This window comes from Rhea pennata, chromosome 17, assembly GCF_028389875.1.
Source record: "Rhea pennata isolate bPtePen1 chromosome 17, bPtePen1.pri, whole genome shotgun sequence".
In the NCBI taxonomy this organism is placed as follows: domain Eukaryota; kingdom Metazoa; phylum Chordata; class Aves; order Rheiformes; family Rheidae; genus Rhea; species Rhea pennata.
The window spans coordinates 2,059,325-2,076,221 of NC_084679.1; the positions used below are offsets into that span (position 1 = coordinate 2,059,325).

Consider the following 16,897-nt stretch of genomic DNA (forward strand, 5'->3'; position numbering starts at 1 on the left):
GGCGGTGGTGGTAGCGGCGGCGGCACGGAGCAGTTTGGCGCCAAGAGCGCCGGAGGGGAGGGGAGGGGAGGGGCGGCACCGCCCACGGATTTGGGGGGGGGGGGGGGGGGGAGACGCAGCCCGGCGCATGCGCGCGCGCCCCTTCCGCGGGCCGGGCCGGGCCGGGGGGCGGTGTCGGTGCGGCGCGGCCGCCGCTGCGGCGCTCCCGGGGCTCGGTGCCGCGGCGGCCCGATGGACCGATACGTGCTCAAGCGGGCGGCGAGCGGCCAAGAGCCCCCCGGGCCGCGGGCGGCGGCGGCGGCGGGGGAGGCCGGGCCCCGCGGCGGGAAGAGGCCGCGGCGGGAGGCGGCGGGCGCGGAGCCGCCGCCGCCGTGGCGGGAGATCCGGGCGGAGGGGCTGAGGTGCGACTACGGGGTGCTCTTCGGCGCAGCCGAGGCGGACGGGATTTTCCAGGAGCTGGAGAAGGAGGTGGAGTACTTGGGAGGTAAAGGGAGCAGCGCCGCGCCGAGGGTTGTCGCACCCAGCGCGAAAACCCGTCGCCTAAAGGCCCCGCCGAAGGGCTTGCGGCGGCGTGCAGAGAGCTGCCAGGCGGCGAGGGACGCCTCTGCCGGGGCGGCGGGAGCTCGAGGAGCGAGGAGCACGCGTAGGCCTGAGCCTGCGGAGCGTTTCCTAGAGCTTTAAGCACGCGGAGTGGGCAGTTTCTTCCCCAAAGAACTGCAGAAGTCCTGAAACGGTGACAGGAGCTTGTTTGCAGACACAGTAGTATTTTACCTCTTCTCAGTCGTGTTGGTTCAACAGCAGGACACGATGGGGAGAAGCTGAAAGTTTTGTCTTCGTCCCGTTCATCCCTTTGGTTGTAAGGCAGCGCTGAACTTGAGCATTAAGTAGTTTGGTGGGACAGAAACCCTTGAACACAGATAACAGCTTCGGGATATCGGCTGCAATGTGCTGTTTTTATTGTCACACTGTAGTTATAATTCACAGTAGCTCCAAATCCAGTTGTGAATGGTAGAGGGTAATTGTTAACCGCTGTTGATCGAACCTGATATTTAAGATAAAATATCCTAATGAGAATGCATAGTTAGTTTTGATCTCTCTTATCTCTCATTGAAACAGGTGAGCTGACAAAATTGCATGTGTTTGGCAAATGGCATAGCATTCCAAGGAAGCAGGTGACCTATGGCGATCCTGAGTTAACATACACTTACTCAGGCGTTACCTTTTCCCCTAAGCCGTGGATCCCAGTTCTCGACCATATCAGAGACCGCGTTGCTTTGCACACTGGACATACTTTTAATTTTGTCCTTATTAACAGGTATGTCTGATTTCTGATTGCATCAAGCAACTTCTTGTTTAAATGAAAAATTGTTTGTGCAACACTCTTGAGAGATCAGTGAGGAGTCATTTGGCATTCATTTCATTGGACTGGTGGAAAAACTAAGTAATCTCTTCTGTTTACAGGTATAAAGATGGTTGTGACCACATAGGTGAACATCGAGATGATGAAAGAGAACTGGTTCCACGCAGTCCTATTGCATCTGTGTCATTTGGAGCTTGCAGAGACTTTATTTTCAGGCATTGTGATTCCAGAGGGAAAAACGCAACACGCCACATTAAGCCCATCAAACTGCAACTAGCCCACGGTAGTCTGCTGATGATGAAGTATCCCACCAACGTGTATTGGTATCACAGCCTGCCCATCCGCAAGAGAGTACTTGCCCCAAGAATCAACCTGACATTTCGGAAAGTGATGCCTCTAGCCGGAAAGTGAAACGTTTAGCAAGTAGGTGTCTGGTGTTTTGACTTCAAGAACAGGAGCTTGCTTCCCTGACATAACTGGCAATTTCTCTTTCACAGATATTGATATTGAAGAATCAAGCAATTTAAGTACTGAGCAAAAAATGTGAACCAGGCTACAAGTATCTAAATTAGTGATTGGCTCTAAGCTTCAGCAGTAGATCTATCAGAGCTATCTCCCAGCATAACTTCATGAAATGTCTGCTCAGACAATCTGGGACTTCCCACACTGACTCAGTGCCAGCAAATGCTATATAGAGCATGAAGAGCTCCTGTAGAAATGTTTCTTATTTAACTAATGTGAACAAGTGCTTTTTTTTTTTAAATCAGATATAGTATATGTGGTTTGGCTTATAGCTTGGTATTTGTTTCAAGATATTACCACACCAGAACAGCCACTTTTAGTTGTAAGTTCATTCTTTTATTGCTACTGTACAGTTACAAAAATATCCTGAAGTGAAAACACAATTTCAAACAGCAGTGCAGTGGTTTGACTCTAATATACACTTTAAATAATATACACAATAAAACAAGAATAATCTAAGTACAGAGATGGCATCTTGGAGGTCTGTATCCCATATATCTGATGTTTTATAACCTTTTACACTTTATTAACACCTTTTTCACCATGGAAGCTTGTGAATGACAAATACAGCATTAGTTGAGCTTCATGTGCCTGCACAGAGCCCACTGAATTCAAAAGGTGCGGCTTCGATGGCAAACATCTGCCAAAGTCTTTGATGCTTAGATTAGGCTGAGAGCATCTAGTGTGGCTCAGGACCATAAGCAGGGTGCTGACAGTTGCTTCCTTCCTCAGAATGAGGGCTAAGCCAAGACCACCTACTCCTCCTTTACAGTAAAAGCTAAAAGAAGTGTTTTTTACTCAACCCTCATCTCTATAGCCCTTGAAGAAACTTTCAGAGTAAATTTGCAGCTGAGTGAAAAAGAGCAGTTTATTATTGTCTGTGACTGTGCTTTCATTCTCATCAAACTGGCCCCTGCTTGAAAGCAGTTCTATGCAAAAGGAAATGAAAAATATTAAACTGCAAACTTGCAGCAGTATGTGCCTTCATGTCACTGTTATAGGCTGATGAGTTTAAGACTCTTAGCCATTGTGCGCGTATATTCTGACTCCAGCATTACTGCCTTCTAAACAAAGTGACCTGTTCAGATGAACTTCACAAAGATTCATGGAGTTGAAAATCTCTAAACAGACCATGCCGAGAGTAAGTATTGCAGAATATATACTACTGGCAGTGGAAATGTTTTGAAGTTCTGAGGTACAAATGGTAGAATTGTTGGAGCTAGATGCTTTGCATGATATTTTTCCTTAGGTGACACCCAGCACTGCTTTACAGAGCTCCTACTGCATATACCTGCTGTCCAGAGTGGAGGAATTTCTCCTCTCTTACTTTTGCAAGTCTGTTAGATCTTAGTTCAATGGCTAGAATGTTTTTGGCATTTTGCATCCTTTTATTTATTTTTTTGCCTTTTTGTTATTTTTCCCGTAAGTTAAAGTAGAAAGGTTAAAAACATGCTACTGCTACCCTAGTACAGAGGGACAGGGTTCTCAAGAACTAATATATCAATGGATTTATGTAGACTGTTTTATATATATTATGAGTGTTACTTGGAGCAGGCATTATGATCCATGCTCTGGAATGATGTCAGTGAAGTAAAGGATACAGATTTTCATATATATCCATTACTATTCCTATTCTGGTAGATTTCAAGCATCCCATTACAGAACTCTGAATGCTTATGAGCTTCCAGAAGAGATATGAATACAGTAAGGTACAAAATTGCTCTAAAAAAAAAAACATTAAGACAGTTACCATTTGAAAACTGAGTTGCCGTTTTACACTGAAAAAGCTAGTCTGAGAATAAATATTTTTTTGCCTCCAAGGTACAAGGATAGAAAAGAGCTAAAAATAGCCTACATACTTTATTCCTGATAATTCAGAAGCAGTCAAAAGGGTAATTTTTGCTTCTGCTCCCTCTGTGGTTTGTCCGAGTTTTTTACTCAAAACAGTCTAGAGCAGCAAAGTACAGCTTACACAGACCTCCATATAAATAGAAGTATGTAATACAGTGACACCAGTCTTTTCAGACAACTGTACTACTTCACCAGACAAGTGCCTGCCAGTCCTGATTCAACTGTGCGTATTCTAACTTACAATGATGCTTGAGTGGCTATACATCTCAGCTCACAATTACAACCAGTACAAGCAAGCCAGACAGCATATATTTGAATGGATAATGAAAAATGGTAGTGTTAAGCATTAAAATAGGAAGGGTAAGACTAGAACACCAATTACAGTAGCCTTAAAATAATAGCATTTTTAAAAGGTGTAGTCAGTACTACCAGCAATATTACTCAACAATTTCATAGTGACAAAGAAAATTACAATACTGATTGCTAGCAAATGCTTCTGTCTCTTAATTTCACCTAAATTCCAAAGATACAGAGCAACAAATCAGTGTCTTAGCTTTGATTAAAAATTTGATCTTTTTTCCTGGAAAAAGAAAACCAGTTTGAATCAGTAGAGGTATTTCTACAATGTATGAAGAACTGAAATGTTAGGAAAACAACATAAATAGGAAAGCAGTTTTTTGGATCATGCATGCTACATAGAGATGCCTTGCTTTATTGATTAGCCAGGATATTAAGTCCGATTCAGTTAATAGTTCTTCCCATCATCTTGAGACGTTTATCAGAACATAACTGGCATACAGCAGACTCAGACAATGGTAATGTAACCATTCAAATAAGCTCGAGGCACTTTATTGTTTTTAAAATCATTGCCTTTGATAACAGCTTCCTATCAACCACTTCTGGGGGCTCACCTATTCAGAAACATCTGCAGCGAAATGTATAGAATTAAGCATCTCCATATGATAACTTATATATGCATCAGGATAAGGAACATGGCCTTGGGAAGTCTCTGTTTGAAATGCCTGCTTCAGAGCTGCAATGCAGACGAAGTATTACTGAAACAGCATAAATGCTTCTCTAATGCAGATACACTTTGGACTGCACAACATTAGCAGACCGACTTTGGGTAGTGTCATTTTGGTGTGAAACACTTAACTCCCAGCAGGAGCCAGCCATTGCCATAGAGGAAGGGGAAAGTTAAAGGGCCTGTGGTGGGTTATTTGCATAATAGACAGGAGGTGCAACGTAGATCTCATTAGAGCAATTTTGTTAGTTTTTGTCCTTAAGCTCTCTTAGTCACTCTTCGGTCTTCAACTCCAAACTTTGGTGCTGTACCCTTGAGTGAACACGCTCATAAAAAAGCAAGTAAGCGCTAGATGAAAGGACTTCCTGCAAGCTAGCTTTGCGAACAGTGTCATCTGAAATCCATAACCACTGATTGCTGATAGAGAGTGGGTTCTTAGGGGAAGGTGGAGAGCGACGGTAAGTCACAAAGTGTCCAGAATGCATGTCTCCATGATGAACTACAACTGCCATCAGACGGTAAAGGTATACAGGGGAACTGAAGGGCAAATGAGAAAAAGGAAGGGTGAGCAACTCTTGCAGATCACACACACACACACACCAGAAGAAGCCCCAGCTGCTTTGTGTTTATCTGGGGGGAGAGGGAGGGGTATTCTCTGAGAAAAGCAACTATACATTGGTCACAGACATGAAAATGGGTGAACATTCTCAAATAGAGATGCACCAAGGCAGGATGCACCAAGGCAGGTTGTACCAACAAGTAGAGCTGTGGCAGCTCTATCTAACTGAAATTGAGCTTAAGTCATCTGTTAGAATTTATGTAATAGTTTTAAAAACTGTAAGAATAAGATGAAAAATGAAAGGGAGGGGTAGAGCAGAACAGCAATAACAACATGATGGCTATTCAGTAGGATGATTGCTGCAACATGAACCAGCATATTCTGAATTTTGCTTCTAACATACTCTACTCCCTTTTCTAGCAGGAGAGAAATGGAGCCAAAGACAACCACCAAAAATCAGCCAAAGAGATGAGCAAATGATTTCTGCACAGGACCTAGGATGGATGTTAAATTCTATGACTACACAAACTCCCAATAAAGAGATAGAATAAAAGAAAACAAGATTTGCAGAGACAGGGATTGTAAGATAGGTACAAATCTCTAACTTACCTGCATTCAGGGAACGCAGTAAGTGGAAAAGTTCCCGAGGACATTAAAAATGAAGGGGAGCAGGCACCATTCATAAAGAGTGATTTAGTGCTACATGACTGCTCTGCATCTGCCAAAGAAAGTAGAGAGTAACTTATCTTTTGTGTTACAAATCAGTAAAACTGTTTCTACAGTGCCTTCCATCAGAGGATGTGAGAGTTCTCTACTTATTTTAATTAACTACATGTCACAATGCTGTAGAGATGCAGAGCAATATAATATCCAAAGACAGTGGTAATTGTTTTTACATGACAAATATAAAAATGACCACTTTTACAGAATCCTTACTATGTGAAATACTGAGTTGCCTAAGTGACATAAATTATTAGATAGATTTTCTAATTGTAAGAAGCTACCATTCTTACAGAATCCTTTCTGTGCTTGTGCTGAAGCATTAGAAGAGATTACTAACAAGATAATCTTTAGGATGACTTCCTGACTTCAACATGCACTCATCCTTTGGACTAAAACATGCCAACTTTACACTGGTTTTCTTGTTGTTTTGTTTGGTTTTTGTTTTGTATTTAGCAGAATCAAATTAAACGGTAAAAAATGAACTGTATACCTGGACCAGGGTATCTCAATGCTTGCCAGAAAAAAGGACTCTACTTGTCCTCTTAGCACACATCCAAAGATGCACATTCACTATATGCATCCTATATTCATTCTGCAGATTAGAATGCTTTGTTTATCACTGAAATGTAGAAATAACCAATATATTTTATTTTTTCAAACTAAATACCTGAAGGTTTTACTGCTGTCCCATCCTTTGTTTCAGAGGTTGTCCCTTCAGGGTTTTTCTGATTCAGATCATTCTGGTTTGATTTATGAACAGGAATGTGATATTTGTAGATGTCCATTATCAGGAACTCATTGAACTGAACATGTTCATGACGTTTCAGAGGAGTGCCTTGGTTTGACCAGCTCAGTCTTTGTAGATGGATACACAAACACTGAGGGAGCTTCAGCAAGTTTCCGTAGAGAAGGAAAGTCAAAACACATATTAAATGAAGAGAAGCAGCTGTAAAAGTTAAAAGCATACTAAGGGAACTGGAAAGTCTAGTGGATGAGGAAATCAGTCGTTGACCTGTTCCCTCATGTGCTACTTTATCTGCATATAAGCTTACTGGCAGTAGTATTTCTAAAGACAATACAAATCCAGAAACTTGGTGATAATACTACTACTGCTCTCTACATGGTAGGATAGCTAATATTAGAGAGTCTTCTCCACATGGGAGAGAAAAAAAAATCAGTAAGAATACATGCATGTTCCTTAACAACCTATCTGTCAATCTCATTCAGCTTGCTGATCTGTGAGGTAGAAATGAGGATCAGAATGAGTTGGAGTGAATTGTTGTAAGACATTTACTAATACCTAATAAGCTATGGTTTGGCACAGTGAAATTGTCGTGGGGGAAAAAAAGGCAAATAGTTACTGAACACTCAAAAGTAACACCAGAGTTAACCTCTGTCAATCAGGGTTAACTTGAGACTCTTAATTACAGACCAATGCCCTCTTGTCCACTGCATTATATGATCACAGAACAAAGAGAGACTCTTATTAAGGGCTTCTAATCTAAATTGTACCTGCTGTTTAACACCACATTCACTTATTTAAACCAGCTGTATTCAGAATATTTTAATTTCTTTGAAACATGCAATTGCTAAACAACATAAAACAGGTTGTATGTGGATCACTTCAGTTCCCATGGAAATCAAAAGTTACTGACATACGAACTGCAGCTGACCAAGCTCATGCTTGAGTGCTTTGCTGAATAACAGTAGAACACTCATTCTTTACGCGATAGACTCTGGTGCTTTGCTGAATTGAGGCCTCAATGCCTACAGATATTTGACAAATGAGCTCACTTTTTCAAGTAAAACATTAAAGAAGTTTAATATCAAGAAGTGGATATCAAGCAAAAAGATTGAAGAAGGAAATTACTGTTTAATAGGATTTAGGAATTGATTTTGAGAGTTAACTTGCCTCACCTTTCCTAGCTTTAATTGTTTAACAAATGTTGTTCTCTGGTTTTCTATGCTCTGTCCACACAGAGTCCCTTCTGCCTGAATCTGAAATCAGAGGGAAAAAAATAAGAGCCATTTGATTTTACATGCTTTATCAACTTACACAGAATAATACTGTGGATTTGCACACAGTAAACAGCAGTGATTTCTTATCGAGACCTATGCTCAGTTCATTAATTACAATTAAAATTTCCCACCAACTTTTTTCAGAATCAGAATTAAAAAGCAAAATCAAGTAGAAATGAGCATTTATAGAACAAAGATTCTAGATTTAAGTTTAGCCTTAAGCTATTTATTGAAATAAATATTTTGGCTCTATGCTATCATTAAACTACAGGCAACTGTAAAATACTGTTTAAAATGTCAGAACAAGAAACTATCCCAAATATTAGCTAAATAAGTATTTTATTCTGTAGTTGCCAGGTATTACCAAATTTGCAGTGTTAATAATAAGTTAAACTTCAAAATACTCTGAGATAATAACCCACTTAAAACATAAGAAATCCTAGGTAGGCTAGAGGCTTCTTTAAGTCACAAACAAAGGAGAAGAGAAAGGAGAGCACTGAAGCCATGATTCTCAATCAGTGGGTTTGAAATAGAGCTAGGTTATAGAAATTAAAATGACATACTTTAGTGCAATTGTCACATACAACATCCTTTACAGATTCAGAGGAGATGAAATGATGGAGACAGTGATCCAGTGTCATAGGACGACCCTTAGTAGGAAAAAAAAAAACAAAGTTACTTGCAGAAATTTTTGGGTGCATATTATTTATTTTGTGAAAGAAAAAAAATTCTCGGGAACTGAATAATTCCAGACTGAGTTCTTTACAAAACTGACTAAATAGTTTTGAGTATCAAACAAACATAATGTAGCTAACTATAGGAATTCTTCTTTCTTGGCCAGGAATAAATGTGGAAAACACTGTAGACAAGAATAATATGATGGTATGACTCCTTTAGTGGGATTTTTATAACAGGGCCAGAAATCTGTAGTTTATTTTCCTCAAAAGTCTCAGTGCTTCAGGGGTCACCTCATGTACTTTGACCCTCTACATAACAGAAATTTAGCATTTTGGTTGTATTTTAGTCAGTTCTTTCTGTCTTCCTGTATACATTATATTATATACTGCAGGTATGAATGGCATAATCTTTAATAATGGCATAAAACAAAACACAAATAGCAGAAGGTGTCTCAGAATCCCAAGCCTAGCAGTCTAGGAGTACATCCTGTAGATATGAGTCACAGACTATCAATGAATGAGCTAGTTCTTCCTTGGCTGAAAAGGCAAATCTCTAGCAGATGTCAGGTACCTAAATGTTACAGTAACAAGGGACCCACAAATTCTGCCAAAACAAGCTAAAATATTTAATCATTTGCAGTTTTGTAAGTCCAGAAAGAAAAAAAGAACTCCCAGTTGAAACCACTTGATTCAGAACTCTGTAGCTGTCTAACTTGCATATCATCACCACAGAGACAGACCTACAGGCCACTTCCTGAGACTGCTGGAAATGCACAGCACTCAGGGCATGATCTGGTCTGTTCAAATTATGCAGAAAGGACCAAATACTCCACCATGAGAAACAGAAAACTCCAATAATGCCAACAAAGCTATGCTTGTCATATTAATTTGCTCCAACCTGTTAACTATGACTAATATAGTACCTTACTATAGGCTAGGTACTTATCTTACTATAAGTAAGGTACTACACTAGCACAAGATCACCTGTAAGGCAAGAAAATAAACTGTAGCTATTCATTAACGCTTAAGCCTCAGTATCTTGAAAAGACACTAGTAAGTCTATGACAAAGCTACGACCGCGAGGCTGCAGACAAGACTGGCTGGATCACACGTCAGTGAGAGATACATACCCACACAGCTGCTGGAATACTCAGTGAGAGACTGTCGAACGTATCATACCTCACAGGACTCTGTAAGGAAATATTTCACATATCCACTGAGCCAAAGCCAGTCCAGAAAAACTAGCGTCACACAAGATGAATACATGCTCTCTGCTATCCACAAAGGAATTATCTGGAGGAGCAGGCTCAGCTAACCCTGCTCTCCTCAGCACAGCGTTAAGGAACACTTGATGCAGAGCAGAAGCTCTTACTCTGCCTGCTTCTGCTGAAGCTATTCTTGCTAATAAATTTGTTTGCAAGTTTTTGAAAGTAAAAGTATTAAACATACTCTTATAGCTTGATCTACAGATGATATTTATTTTCTATATTTTTGCTTTATCTAGGTTATCTTCATCTCCTTAATCTAGATGGACTGAAACTTAATTTGGCTTTGCACTGGCAATCGCAATACTGAGTGCTGAATGAATAGCTAGTCCTAAAACACTACCCATGTGAGTGAGTTTTCAGCGATACCGAATACCAAATGTAGTAAGACCATAATTATTCTGTCTAATAAGGCAGTTATCATCCTCACAAAGTGGATCACAATTAATTTTCTTCAGTATATTTTGTGATACCTATTTGTTTCTCATTAATGCTATAAGTACTTAAGTAACAGTCTGAGGTCTCATTCCTGCAAACCTTTGGAGCTGAAGTCAACTCTGTGAGATGGTTTCACCTCAGAATGTTCTTGGAGTGTTGGGCATCCTTTTATTTTCGTGTACAAGTATTACAGACACACATTCTTCCACCTGATGACACACATTCTTATACCTGGTGTTCACAGTGTTTGCAAACCATGTTGCTAGTCAGCCTTCCATGAAAAGGATGCTGAGACTTCCAGTGATTTGACATAGGGGGAAGAGAACCTGAAACACAAAGTTGCAATTGTCCTTTTATTTTCAATATATCTATGTTCTCCACTATAATTCCACATTTTTGGCCAATAGTAACAAAAGTAACTACCTCTAAAACATATTCTGTTTCACTGACAATCAATGGTATTTCACAGCAGAAGATGTATTTGAGTCCAAAAAAAAAAAAAATAGACCAAAGTGACTACACTACAACTAAATACTCATATTTCAGGATGAAAAAAATTACCTCTTGTTCTGCAGCTTATTTGCTTTGGGGTTATTTCTGGCTGCTACAAAAGAAGATAAAAGATTTCAGTAATCCTACCTTAGAAAATCTTTAGTATTACATATGCTTTTATTTTATCCTTGATACACTTTTCTGACATTTGAACAATGGTGTGTGTGGTGGGGGAGAGTCTGTCTCTTTATCACTTTGTATTTTAGGCCAAAAAACCCTTGAGATACAACGAACTAGTAACTGACAAAAAAATACATTTTTTATAAAATGGACCTGTGGAATTCTCTGCCTCAGAGTACTGAAATATAAGCCTAGCAAATTTCTTCATATAAAACTTTTTGTATATATTTTATACAACTTTCCTTCAGCATTAAGTCTTCCACTAATTCTGGACGGTTAAGATGCAACCTCACCTCTGAATGGACTAGTCCAAAAATGCCCGTTTTGCAGTTTTCAAATCTCTTTCATGGTCAAGGCTTATAAATAACTGCCTACCTGGAGTACTGTTCTGAGCTAGTATTGCAATCCCTGTATTCAGTGGGTTTAAGGATGCGAAAGCCCTTATGAAACTCGGATCACTATAAATACAAAATAGTAAAATACAATTTCTTATTCTTTTGATTGCCAGGACTATCGATTCATTTCTATCAGAATACTAAAGAACAGCACTGTAAATATAATGAAAGCATCTTCAATTTCTAAACAAACACTTTACACACTTAAGTACTTAATAGTTTGCCCAGATTCCTAAGTAAATACTCCTGATAAGGAAATAACATTGGTCACCTCCAGTGAATGCACATCAAACAAATGCGTGACACGCGGCTGACGTTCCCGTTCATCTTCTAGTGAAGAAGTAAGAACATGAAATAGTTCATGAGCATCCTATTGAATAGAGGAATAAGATTTAGAGGAAGCCAGAACAAAAGACGTCCAAACATATCTCAGGAGTATGCATGCACATACGAATCTATCATTGCAGCAGGAAGTTAAAAAAATATAGTTTAGACCCCAGTTTTGTGCACCTGCTGCAGTTTCGCCAAAAAGCTTTTCTGCAAAGCTAAATCCTGTAACACCACACACCATTAAAAATATTCTGAGCCATATCAACTCAAAGGATACTAAAATACTTGCAGAAAAAAAATGAATTCACAAATTCCTGCTTTCCTTGATTTCAATGACAGTATAATTGAAATTATGCTATTTGCTTTGCCTCTGAAATATAAGAGAGAGAGAGAACCATATTTTATGGATGAGATAATTGATCAAGTTCATCAGCCAGCTGCACTTACATAGGGGCTGAAAATACTAATAACAAGAGCTAGAAATTTTGTATGCTATATGGAACTAAATTTGAAAACCTTAACGAAATAGAATACATCCCTATAATCAGACAGGTACTTCAGCATAGACCCACAATCTCTGATGACGTTAGGGCTGTATCCCTTATATTTTAATATTACTGGCTACATTGTACCAAATCTAATGGTAATTAAGAAAGAGGCTTTGAAGATACCACTGATTCTATGAAAAATATCTAAGCAAACTGAAAACACAATTCATCAATCACATGGCTGTCCTCCTTCACTTTTTAAAGCAAACTTTTCACTACAATGAAGATTCAGATTTGACATTCGGAGCTATTAGTACCATAACTTACATAGGTTATTTGTTATCTTGTATCTAAGCAATGAGGTGTATACCAGGCAGTCTAACTTTAATTCTGTAATCACCTGCTCTTCAAATGATGAGATCTGCCACCTGTACGTTCTTAGAACTTCTAACAAGCAGCTTGCATCCAGGACATCATCTTCTGTTACCTCTTGGCAAGATAAAGCTAGAGACATTGCATTTTAAACTGTTAGACAAGGCCAGTAAGAACAGTTAGAATACAAATCTGTTTAGCTGAGGGTTTAGATTACTTAGGCATAACACAATTGATTAGAGCACAGTTATTCTTAAGACAGGGCTACAGGTATAGCTAGACAATCACAATCAAACTAGTGTGTATTAAGAAATTACTATTTTCATCTGACACAGATTAACTGTGACTGTATACATTCTTCTGATCTAACACAAAGTGAAAAGTGTCTCAGGTAAGTGATATGGAGAGAATAAATGATATAAATGTTGTCTGAAAAGAAAATCTTTTACTAGCGGATTGGATAAAAATAGACACTTTAGATGTCACAGAAACATTAATATTAAAATAGCATCAGCCCTTCCTCATTTCAAAGTACATGTTTAACTGGCACAATTTTTAGTATGACCAGTATTCAAGACATCAAAACTTCCAATGAATTTCCTTTAAAAAATAGCCCTGTGAGGAAAACCAGGGATAGCCAGCAAATTGTTTTAACATTTTGAATGTTTAAACAGGATATAACTGGTAAATGAATTTAGCATAGGGGCAAGTTTGAAACTGGTTACCAAATTAGGCTTACTGGTTTTAATATTTTTATCCAACACTATACACATTATCCCATGTGATATTACATATTTTTTGATAAAATAGTATGCTTGGAAAAAATGCTAAAATTAAGTTATAATACATTAAATTTCTTTATAGAGAGAGTTCTGAGTATCCGTCTAATTGTGACAACAGTAGTCCTAATTTCTTCAATTGTACCTCCAAATTCATATTTTAACAATATTTTGTGAACAGCCTCGGCAAAGCCAGACATCCTGTGGCAAAGTGTACCACACATTTTCAGAATCCCTGTTGTTCTCTTTGACCTGCTGGCAAATGTGCATGATCCTTGGTTGGCTGCCCACTGCTGGACTGCCTGGCAGGTCAGACAAAACCTGAGACCTTTCAGCTGCTAACCAGTGAAACGAACAACTCTGGGGACACATGCAGCCCTGGTCCATATGTTATTGAGGCTCGGTACAGGCACCAAACACCTTTGCAATCTCTGCTCTTCTGTGAAATTTGTTTGAACTTGGCCAACGAGTTCCAAGTTAACAGAGGAGAATAACAAAAAGATGACAACAAGACCACATGATCTTCATTCCTTTAGGAAACAAGGGTGGGTATAATAATTTTTACACCAAATATTTTCTTAGTTCATCCTAACATGAAAAACTTGAAGTATATAATACCTCTTAGAAGATGCAGCAAAGTAAGGGACAAATATTGATGCTCAGTGGACTGGTTCTGGTCTTTCTTGTATTGTGCTGTAAATTCCTCCAGCCACTTGATGAAAGATGGACATGCAGATAAGCCTTGCAGCAAAGAGTTCATGAAACAGGTGTTTCCTAAGTTAAGAAGGCCTGGTACGAGCCCTACAAACATATATGTAAGAGTTTACACCATGAAGTCTAGAGAAACATTACTATTTTCAGTAGAAAATGTTATGTTATGTTTTAAAAGGACATTAAAACAAAATTATTTCAGTTTATTTTGGACTTGCACACATTAGAAAACTAGAAGACTCTCATAATATCATAACATAAACTATTTTTATACACAGCGCTTTCTGAGAAATACATTATTGTAAAATACTTTTAAAGTTTTCCTCTGAAAAACGTTCTTTTTTTGACAGGAGTATATTTTCATTGCCAAGATCAATGTTCAGGATTATCTGACAATTATTGTAATAAACAGGAATTTAAAACTGTAACAGACTTATTGCCAATTCACAAGACAGAAACCACTTATTGTGCAAGTTTAAAGAGAGCCACAGGTCCACTGCTGTGTCATTGCATACTCCAGCTCAGTTTATGAAATTTTTCTTTTGCTGAGATTAGTATCAAGGGTTAATAAAATGGATTTCTATGTAACTTTGCTTAGCAAGCAACTTTCACTTATCTTACAAAAATGTTAAATAAGAAAACACTTATTTTGCATTTCTATTTAAAGAGCATTATTTGCAGCAGTTCAATAATGAACTTAACACAAAACAAATGCATAAGATGTGCCTAATATGGCTGATTTTTCTTTAATTTCAGCTGTCAGAATTAATAAGTTACAAAAGCAACCTAAGTCCTTCATTTGATACAAAATCATTGATTTGTTACATGCAATGCGAGAACACGGTGACCAAAATTTTATATTTGGTAAGAGAAAAGATTTTCCCGAAGCTAATAATAAAAACGAGAAATAAGAACATTTCTAACCCCAGGAGACTGCAGAAAAGAAACACAAACGCGCAGGAGACTTAAGTCTCGGAAACCCTCCTCACGCTTTCTGGGAAGCGGGAGGGACCCGCGTCTCCCGGCCTTCCCACCGCCTCTTCCCTACCTCTCCTGCGCCTCTTCCTCTCCGCGATGGGACCCCACAGCACATATATCCCCGCGGCGAGGGCGGCGGCGATCCCCCCTATCACGCCCCAGTTCTTCATCACTTTATACCTGAAATGGAGGGGGAAAAAAAAAAAAAAGAGAGAGAATCGGCACGACTATCCCCGAGCGCACGGTACGCGAAACGCGGCTCGTACATGCGCACGTACGCGGCCGCCCGCGGAGGAGTCCAACGGCCCGCGGAGCCTGTCGCGCCCCGCCTGGGCCCTCCGCAGCCGCTCGCCGCTGCTCGGTGTCGCGCAGACAGGGCCGGCCTCAGCCCCGGGGTCCGCCCGCGCTGACCTGCCCCCGCCCGCCGCCGCCGCCGCCGCCGGCCCGCAGCCCCCGCCTCAGCGCAGCGCAGCGCAGCGCAGCGCTCTGTCCGTCTGCGCCACCGCCGGAACCCCGCACCCGCGGGCGGCGCGGGGACCGCCGCGGCGCGGGGACCGGAAGTGGCGCCGCCGGGGCCTTTTAGCGCGCGGACCGCCCCTAGCAACGGGCCCCGGGAGGCGGCTGGTTGCTAAGGGCGGCCGGGGTTGGCGGGGGGAGAGGGGGGAACCGGGCCTGGCCCCGGGGCGGGCTCCCCGCCCGCCGTGTCCTGCATACGGGCTTCCCCAGCCCGTGGTTTGCGTGTGTGAGAAGGGCCGCGCTCGCCGCACTGCCGGCCGCGAGTCTGCCGGGCGCTGAAGGCCGGGCTCCGTGGGGCAGAAGTGTGTGTGTGGGGGGAGGACACGCAGATCCCGCGGGTGGAAACAAACCGCCCGACACCTGCGCCAGGGGAACGGCTCTGGTCGTTGTGCGCGGGTTGAGTGGGGCGCGGGGCTGGCTCTGGCACCCCGAATTACAGATGGCCGTGGGGAGCCGGGGCCTGTACGGGTCCCTGTACCTGTGGCGCTGCCCTCGCACCTCCGAGGCCCCTCAGTACTGCCCTGAAATCTGCTCCCCTGCTGCTCCTGTGGGGCACTGAGAACTGAGGACCCCACTCTGCTGCCCACCTGTTGCTTTTTTTTTTTTTTTTTTGGGGGGGGGGGTTAACCAATTTACTTCGGGGGTTGTTTAGTGAAAGAAGTATTTCCCATCAGGGCTGGGAGAGGAGGCATCTGGGCAGCACCTGTAGACAGAGTGACACATGCAGCTTTTGAGAGCACCTCGAGATGGCAGCTGCTGATCGTGGCTGTGGGTCTGACAGGTAACAGTGGTTTCCCTCTTCACTCCTTCCCATATTAATCCTAATGACCTTTGCTGCCTAAGGGTCTGGTGCATGTCTATGCGCCTTTCTGTCTGAGTCCCTGTTTGCCTGACATTGCTCCCTCTGCACCAGAAGGACATCAGACAGGACAGGCTGTTTGTGAAGAGGAGAAAAGGCTGGTGAGGAGAGGAAAAGACAGCAGGCAGCTGAGAGGAGCAGGGAAGCTATAGACAGAAGAAAAGAGAGATGTGAGGAGAAAAAACATAGCCCCGATAGCTGTAGTATGCATATAGGACATACAGTTCTCGTGCTGTCTCATGCACATGAAATACTTGAGATGAAAGAACTGATGTACTTAGAGGACCAAATCTCACATCCTTAACTTACTGGAAAATTGGAGCTTATCTAGTAAAAAATAGCATAGTCACTCTATTCCA

General features: G+C 41.2%; 2 protein-coding genes across 6 annotated transcripts; one reads left to right on the top strand and one right to left on the bottom strand.

Moving 5' to 3' along the window:
• Positions 1 to 161: 161 nt before the first annotated feature.
• On the top strand, positions 162 to 6,691 carry ALKBH2 (alkB homolog 2, alpha-ketoglutarate dependent dioxygenase). Of its 4 annotated transcripts, none has more exons than XM_062589879.1 (4): positions 162 to 484; positions 1,117 to 1,315; positions 1,462 to 1,783; positions 5,740 to 6,691. In XM_062589879.1, the coding sequence occupies exons 1-3, from the start codon at positions 232 to 234 to the stop codon at positions 1,769 to 1,771; spliced, it is 762 nt and encodes a 253-aa protein (XP_062445863.1). In that variant the 5' UTR covers positions 162 to 231; the 3' UTR covers positions 1,772 to 1,783; positions 5,740 to 6,691. The 4 variants fall into 4 exon arrangements, with proteins under 4 accessions (XP_062445863.1, XP_062445860.1, XP_062445861.1 ...); XM_062589876.1 differs by having other exon boundaries at positions 5,737 to 6,690; XM_062589877.1 differs by lacking the exon at positions 5,740 to 6,691 and adding an exon at positions 1,858 to 2,346.
• Positions 2,197 to 15,626, bottom strand: USP30 (ubiquitin specific peptidase 30). 2 transcript variants are annotated; one of them, XM_062589873.1, is made up of 13 exons: positions 15,575 to 15,626; positions 15,234 to 15,343; positions 14,093 to 14,275; positions 12,724 to 12,827; positions 11,777 to 11,875; positions 11,000 to 11,042; positions 10,670 to 10,764; positions 9,866 to 9,925; positions 8,622 to 8,708; positions 7,957 to 8,037; positions 6,707 to 6,926; positions 5,926 to 6,034; positions 2,197 to 5,294 (listed from the first exon to the last, which is right to left on the bottom strand). In XM_062589873.1, exons 2-13 carry the CDS (start codon positions 15,331 to 15,333, stop codon positions 5,030 to 5,032), a joined length of 1,446 nt encoding a protein of 481 aa, XP_062445857.1. In that variant the 5' UTR covers positions 15,334 to 15,343; positions 15,575 to 15,626; the 3' UTR covers positions 2,197 to 5,029. The 2 variants fall into 2 exon arrangements, with proteins under 2 accessions (XP_062445857.1, XP_062445858.1); XM_062589874.1 differs by lacking the exon at positions 15,575 to 15,626 and adding an exon at positions 15,442 to 15,509.
• Positions 15,627 to 16,897: the final 1,271 nt, after the last annotated feature.

Coding starts and splice junctions, on each gene's coding strand:
- ALKBH2 (XM_062589879.1), top strand. CDS start 232: ATGGACCGATACGTGCTCAAGCGGGCGGCGAGCGGCCAAGAGCCCCCC. Junction 485..1,116: donor GGAGGTGGAGTACTTGGGAG/GTAAAGGGAGCA, acceptor TCATTGAAACAG/GTGAGCTGACAAAATTGCAT. Junction 1,316..1,461: donor AATTTTGTCCTTATTAACAG/GTATGTCTGATT, acceptor TTCTGTTTACAG/GTATAAAGATGGTTGTGACC.
- USP30 (XM_062589873.1), bottom strand. CDS start 15,333: ATGAAGAACTGGGGCGTGATAGGGGGGATCGCCGCCGCCCTCGCCGCG. Junction 11,043..11,776: donor TTGATGTGCATTCACTGGAG/GTGACCAATGTT, acceptor CTTCTTTTGTAG/CAGCCAGAAATAACCCCAAA. Junction 9,926..10,669: donor GCAAACACTGTGAACACCAG/GTATAAGAATGT, acceptor ATTTCCTTACAG/AGTCCTGTGAGGTATGATAC.